Source organism: Zonotrichia leucophrys, unplaced genomic scaffold (genome assembly GCF_028769735.1).
Source record: "Zonotrichia leucophrys gambelii isolate GWCS_2022_RI unplaced genomic scaffold, RI_Zleu_2.0 Scaffold_1618_9781, whole genome shotgun sequence".
Classification (NCBI taxonomy): Eukaryota; Metazoa; Chordata; class Aves; order Passeriformes; family Passerellidae; genus Zonotrichia; species Zonotrichia leucophrys.
In genome coordinates, this window is record NW_026993823.1 from 394 (window position 1) to 7,496 (window position 7,103).

A 7,103-nucleotide genomic window follows, 5' to 3' on the forward strand; every position below is an offset into this window, starting at 1 on the left:
GGTCTGCAGGAATTGAGGTGGGGGGTCCTCAGGAATTTGGGGTCGGGGTCTCTGGGAATCGGGGCTGGGGTCCCCCATGAATTTGGGTTGGGGTCCCCAGGAATCGGGGCTGGGGTCCTCAGGCTGGGGAGGTTTGGGGTCTGCAGGAATTTGGGGTTGGGGTCTGCAGGAATTGGGGCTTTGGGAATTGGGAATTGGGGCTGGGGTCTGCAGGTGTGGGAATTGAGGGGGGGTCTCTGGGGGTCCCTGACCCCCCCGTGCCCCCTCCCCAGTCCAAGCTGGCCTCGATGTCCAACGACTTCAAATCCGTGCTGGAGGTGCGGACGGAGGTCAGAGAAAATTCCATTTTTTTCCTTTTTTTCCTCTTTTTTTTTCCTCCATTTTCCCCCCAAATTTCCCCCCATTTTCCCCTTTATCTTCCCCCATTTTCCCCCAATTTTCCCTTCCCATTTCCCCCTCATTTTCCCCCAATTTTCCCCTTTATTTTCCCCCATTTTTCCCCTATTTTTATTCCCATTTTCCCCCTATTTTTCCCCAATTTTCCCCTTTATTTTTCCCCAATTTTCACCTTTATTTTCCCCCATTTTTCCCCTATTTTTATTCCCATTTTCCCATTTTTCCCCAGAACCTGAAGCAGCAGCGCAGCCGTCGGGAGCATTTCTCGCGCGCCCCGGTCTCGGCCCTGGCTGCCAACAACCTCAGTGAGATTTGGGGGGAAAAAAGGGGAATTTGGGAAAATTCCAGGCGGGAAGGGGGAATTGGAGGGAATTTGGGGGGAATTCTGGGAGAAAAAATGGGAATTTTGTGAGAAAAAATGGGAATTTTGTGAGAAAAAATGGGAATTTTGGGGGAATTCTGGGTGGGAAAAGGAAGTTTTGGGGGAATTCGGGTGGAAATTGGGAGTTTTGGTGGGAATTGGGAATTCGGGTGGGGATTGGGAATTTTGTGGGGGAAATTTGAGTGAATTCAGTTGCAAATGATGAATTCTGATGGGGTTTCGCTGTAAATGTTGAATTTAATTACAATTCCCTTACAAATTCTGATTTCCAGGCAGCCCGGCCGTGCTCCAATTGAATTCCAATGATGAATTCTGATAGAATCCAGTTGTAAATGTTGAATTTAATTACAATTCCCATACAAATTCTGATTTTTAGGCAGCCCGGCCGTGCTCCAATTGAATTCCAATGATGAGTTCTGATGGGATTTTGCTGTAAATATTGAATTTAATTACAAATCCCCATTTCAGGCAGCCCGGCCGTGCTGGAGGCCGAGGCGCCCTCGGGGTCCGTGGCCATCGAGATGGACGCCAGGAGCAGCCAACAGCTGCAGCTGCTGGACGAGCAGGTTCGGCCCCAAAAACACCCAAAAACACCCCAAAAAAAAACCCAAAAAAACCCCAAAAAAACCCCAAAAACACCCCCAAAAAAACCCCAAAAAACCCCAAAAAAACCCCCAAAAAAACCCAAAAAAAACCCAAAAAACCCCCCAAAACACCCCCAAAAAAACCCCAAAAACACCCCCAAAAACCCCAAAAAACCCCAAAAACACCCCAAAAAAACCCAAAAAAAACCCAAAAAAACCCCAAAAACACCCCAAAACCCCCCCCAAAAAAACAAAAAAAAACCCAAACCCCCCCCCCCAAAAAAAACCCCAAAAAACAAAAAAAAACCCCAAAAACCCCAAAAAAACACCCCAAAAAACCCCAAAAAACAACCCCTAAAAACCCCCAAAAAAACCCCAAAAAACCCCAAAAAAAACCCAAAAAAACCCCCAAAAAAACCCAAAAAAAACCCAAAAAACCCCCAAAAAAACCCCCCAAAAAAACCCGAAAAACTCCCCAAAAAAATCCCAAAAAAACCCCAAAAAACCCCACAAAAACCCCAAAGACACCCTCAAAAAACCCCAAAAAAACCCCAAAAAAACCCCAGAAAAACCCCAAAAACACCCCAAAAACCCCCCCAAAAAAACAAAAAAAAACCAAAAACCCCCCCAAAAAAACCCCAAAAACCCCAAGAACACCCCAAAAACACCCCAAAAAACCCCAAAAAACAACCCCTAAAAACCCCAAAAAAAACCCAAAAAACCCCAAAAAAACCCCCAAAAACACCCAAAAAAACCCCCAAAAAAACAGAAAAAACCCAAAAAAACCCCCAAAAAAACCCAAAAAAAACCCAAAAAACCCCAAAAAAACCCCTAAAAACCCCCAGAAAAAACCCAAAAAACCCCAAAAAAAACCCAAAAAACCCCCAAAAAAACCCAAAAAAAACCCAAAAAACCCCCAAAAAAACCCCCAAAAAAACCCCAAAAAATCCCAGAAAAACCCCAAAAAAACCCAAAAAAAAACCCCAGAAAAACCCAAAACCCCCCAAAAAAACCAAAAAAAAAACCCCAAAAAAAACCCAGAAAAACCCCAAAACCCCCAAAACAACCCCCAAAAAACCCAAAAAAACCAAACCCCCCAAAAAAACAAAAAAAAACCCCCAAAAACCCAAAAAACCAAAAAACCCCAAAAAACCCCAAAACCCCCCCAAAACCCCCCAAACCAAGGGGGTTATTTTGGGGCCGTCCCTGACCCCCCCCCGCAGGACGCGTACATCCAGAGCCGCGCCGACGCCATGCTCAGCATCGAGTCCACCATCGTGGAGCTCGGCTCCATCTTCCAGCAGCTGGCGCACATGGTCAAGGAGCAGGAGGAGACCATCCAGAGGTGCCAAAACAGCAAATTTTCCCTTTCTGATCCCTCAAATTTCCCTCTCTGATCCCTCAAATTTTCCCTCTCTGATTCCCCAAATTTCCCCAATTTTTTTTCCCATTTTTCCCCCCCTTTTCCTGTAATTTTCCCCCAAATTTTCCCCAATTTTTTCCCCCATTTTCCCGTCATTTTTCCCCTATTTTTCCCCTATTTGCCTGCCATTTTTTCTCCAAATTTCCCCCAATTTCCCCCCAATTTCCCCCCATTTTCCCCCAAAATTTCCCCTCATTTTTCTGTCATTTCCCCCCAAATTTCCCCCATTTTTTCCCCAATTTTCCCCCATTTTCCTGTCATTTTTCCCCCATTTTCCTGTCATTTTCCCCCAAATTTTCCTCATCCCCATTTTCTCCGCTCATTTCCCCCCCAAATTCTCCCCAATTTCCATTTTCCCCATTTTCCTGTCATTTCCCCCCAATTTTCCTCAATTTCCCCAATTTTCCCCATTTCCATTTTTTCCCCCATTTTCCCCCCATTTTCTTTCCCCCAATTTCCCCATTTTTGCCCTTTTCCCCATTTCTCTGTCATTTTCCCCCAATTTTCCCCATTTCCGAATCCTCAATTTTCCCCAATTTTCCCCCATTTTCCTGTCATCTTTCCTCATCCCATTTTTCCCCATTTTCCCTCCAATTTTTGCCTTCAATTTTCCCCCCATTTTCTCGTCATTTTTCCCCCCATTTCTTTTCCCCCAAATTTTCCCCATTTTTCCCCCATTTCTCTGTCATTTTCCCCCCAATTTTCCCCAAAATTTCCCCATTTTTCCCCCAATTTTCCCCATTTTTCCCCCATTTTCCCCCCCATTTTCCCCCCAATTTCCCCATTCCTGCCCCTTTTCCCCCCAGGATCGACTCGAGCGTGGAGGACGCCCAGCTCAACGTCGAGGCCGCTCACGGCGAGATCCTCAAATATTTCCAGTCGGTCTCGTCCAACCGCTGGCTCCTGGTCAAGATCTTCCTCATCCTCATCGTCTTCTTCATCGTCTTCGTCGTCTTCCTGGCCTGAAGCCGCCGCTTTTCACCCCAAAATCCCACCGGGACTCGGCCCCGCGGGGCTCGGACACGGACACGGGGCTGGGCGCCCCAAAAACCCCAAAAAATTCCCCAAAATCCACTCAAAATCCCCCCAGGACAGTTCAAAATGCCCTCAAAAACCCCAAAAAATGCCCCAAAATCCCATAAAAAAATTTTGGGGTTGGGGACCCCAAAATGCCTCAAAAACCCCCAAAATATGCCCCAAAATCCACTCAAAATCCTTCTCAGGACAGCTCAAAATGCCCCCAAAAACCCCAAAAAATGCCCCAAAATCCACTCAAAATCCCCCCAGGACAGCTCAAAATGCCCCAAAAACCCATAAAAAAAATTTTGGGGTTGGGGACCCCAAAATGCCCCAAAAAAATGCCTCAAAATCCACTCAAAATCCCCCCAGGACAGCTCAAAATGCCCCAAAATCCCATAAAAAAAATTTTGGGATTGGGGACCCCAAAATGCCTCAAACACCCCCAAAAAACTGCCCCAAAATCCACTCAAAATCCTCTCAGGACAGCTGAAAATGCCCCCAAATCCTGGAAAATGCCCCAAAGTCCCCTCAGGACACCCCAAAATGGCCCAAAATCCCCCTAAAATTGCACAAAACGCCCCAGGACACCCCAAAATCCCCAAAATTCCCCTCAAAACCCCCCCAAATCCCCTCAAATGACCCCAAAATCCCCCTGGGGGTCTCCAGGATCTCTGGTGGGGGAATGGGAATTTTGGGATTATTGTGGGACCCCTCCCCATGGACCTGGGGACCCCCAAAAATGGGGCTGGGGTCCCTCAGGACAGCCTGGGACCCCCAAAAAGGGGTTTAGGACCCCAAAAAAAGGGGTTTGGGATCCCCAGGACCCCCCAAAAAGGGGTTTGGGACCCCCAAAAATGGGGCTGGGGGTTTCTCTGGGGGGGCTGTGGGACCCCCAAGGGGGACGGAGACCCCGATTGAAGCTGGGAGACCCCCGGGGCTGGGGAGGGGGGAGGGGTCTGTGAACTCTTTGACCTTTGGGGGGGTGGGGGACCCCCAAAAAGGGGCTGGGGACCCCCAAAATGGACCTGGGGACCCCCAAAAGGGGACGGGGGATCCCCCAAAGGGGTCGGGGACCCCATTTCTGACCCCCAAAAGGGCCTGGGGACCCCCAAAACGGGACTGGGGACCCCATTTCTGACCCCCACAACGGGACTGGGGACCCCCAAAACGGGACTGGGGACCCCCAGAAGGGCCTGGGGACCCCATTTCTGACCCCCAAAAAGTGGCCCCGCACCCCATTTCTGCCCCTGGGGGGCCTCCAAGACCCCCATGGGAACTGAACCCCTCCAGGTAAAGCCTTGGGACCGCCGGGAATGGGTCTGGGGGCTCCCAGAGGAGCCTTTGGGGGAATGCACCTCCCTCGAGCCCCCCAATAAACCCGGGGTCCCCCCAAACCCCGATTTTTGTGGTTTTTTTTTTTTTTTTTTTTTTTTGTTGTTGTTTTTTTTTCCTCCCTAATCGGGATTCGAACCCGCGACCTCCGGATTGGGGAAAAGGTGGGGGGGGCGGTAGTGGCCACTGCGCGTGCGCGCGCGAGGCGGCGGGGCGGAAGTGACGTCAGCGGGACGCGCGGCGGGGAGGCCGCGGCGGCGGCGGCGATGGCGGAGGAGGGGAAGGGGGGCGGGTACAGCGGTGAGCGGGGCGGGGGCACCGGGCGGGAACGGGGGGGAACGGGGCTGCGGGGGGCACCGGGGGCAGCGCGGGGAGGGGCCCCGGGGCAGCGGAGGGCGCCGGGAGGGAGCCGGGAGGGAGCGCGGTGGGGCAGGCCCGGGGATGGAGGTAGGCCCGGCATGAGGGGGGGCGGCACCGGGAGGGGAGCGGAGACACGGGAGCGGTACCGGGAGGGATGGGGGGATACAAGAACAATACCGGGAGGGGAGGGAGACGCGGAAAAGGTACCGGGAGCGGCACCGGGAGCTCCGGGATCGGTGACGGTACCGGGAGGGCGGAGGGAGCACCGGGGAGGGGAACGGGAGCGGCACCGGCAGCGCGGCGGGAGGGAGAGCCCATGGGCCGGTCGGTGCCGGTGTCCCCATGCCGGTAGCCGTGCTCGGTGGGAGGCTCCAGAGCGGGACCGGCTCCCGTCCCGGTGCTCCCGGTGCCCGGTGAGGGGTCCGGGATGGGGAGTTTAGAACGGGGGAGATCCCGGTGCCATTCCCGGTGCCGTTCCCGGTCCCGGGGCTGCTCCCGGTGTCCCGGAGGGCTCGTGGGGGCGGGGGTGGAGCCGGAGAGGGCGGGCCGGGAAGGCGCTGCAGGTCCCGGTGGCATCCCCGGTGCTCTCCCGTTCCTGCTGCCCTTCCCGGGTCCCGGTGCTGCTCCTGTCCCAGTTCCCGGTGCCGTTTCCCGGTGCCATTTCTCGTTCCCGGGTCCCATTCACGTCCCCTGTGCCGTTCCCGGTTCCCGGTTCCACCCCTGCTGTCCCCCGCACAGCACGATGACCGGCTCGGGGCCGTTCCCGTTCCCAGTTCCCATTCCCGTTCCTTTTCCTGGTTCCCATCCCCATTCCTGGTTCCAATTCCCGTTATCCCGTTCCCGGAGCACGATGACCGGGTTGGGGCCATTCCCATTCCCAGTTCCCATCCCGTGTCCTGTTCCCATTCCCATCCCCTGTCCCGTTTCCCATTCCCGTTCCCATTCCTGGTTCCCAATTCCCGGTTCCCATTCCCGTTATCCCCCCCCAGAGCACGATGACCGGGTGGGCTCCCGGCCGTTCCCATTCCCGTTATCTCACTCCCGTTATCCCATTATCCCCAGAGCACGATGACCGGGTCGGTTCCCGGCCGTTCCCGTTCCCATTCCTGTTATCCCATTATCCCCCCCAGAGCACGATGACCGGGTCGGTTCCCGGCCGTTCCCATTGCCGTTATCCCGTTATCTCACCCCCGTTATCCCGTTATTCCAGAGCACGATGACCGGGTGGGGTCCCGGCCGTTCCCGTTATCCCGTTCCCGTTCCCATTCCCGTTATCCCGTTCCCATTCCCGTTATCCCGTTATCCCTCCCCAGAGCACGATGACCGGGTGGGCTCCCGGCCGTTCCCATTCCCGTTATCCTGTTCTCATTATCCCGTTCCCATTCCCATTCCCGTTATTCCAGAGCACGATGACCGGGTCGGTTCCCGGCCGTTCCCGTTCCCATTCCCGTTATCCCATTCCCGTTATTCCAGAGCACGATGACCGGGTCGGTTCCCGGCCGTTCCCGTTCCCATTCCCGTTCCCATTCCCATTCCCGTTATCCCGTTATTCCAGAGCACGATGACCGGGTGGGCTCCCGGCCGTTCCCCGGGGGCCGGCGCCGCA

The 7,103-nt window shown here is 53.9% G+C and overlaps 1 protein-coding gene across 1 annotated transcript; it reads left to right on the forward strand.

The window, feature by feature from the left end:
• The first annotated feature begins 228 nt into the window (after positions 1–228).
• On the forward strand, positions 229–5,205 carry LOC135442167 (syntaxin-5-like). Its single transcript, XM_064701710.1, has 5 exons — positions 229–329; positions 626–701; positions 1,247–1,344; positions 2,586–2,707; positions 3,592–5,205. Exons 1-5 carry the CDS (start codon positions 288–290, stop codon positions 3,749–3,751), a joined length of 498 nt encoding a protein of 165 aa, XP_064557780.1. The 5' UTR covers positions 229–287; the 3' UTR covers positions 3,752–5,205.
• The last annotated feature ends 1,898 nt before the right edge of the window (positions 5,206–7,103 follow it).

Excerpts from the sequence above, each read along its gene's own strand:
- LOC135442167 (XM_064701710.1), top strand. The coding sequence starts at position 288 with ATGTCCAACGACTTCAAATCCGTGCTGGAGGTGCGGACGGAG. Across the intron at positions 702-1,246 it reads CCTGGCTGCCAACAACCTCA|GCAGCCCGGCCGTGCTGGAG; the intron begins GTGAGATTTGGG and ends TCCCCATTTCAG. Across the intron at positions 2,708-3,591 it reads CAGGAGGAGACCATCCAGAG|GATCGACTCGAGCGTGGAGG; the intron begins GTGCCAAAACAG and ends TTTTCCCCCCAG.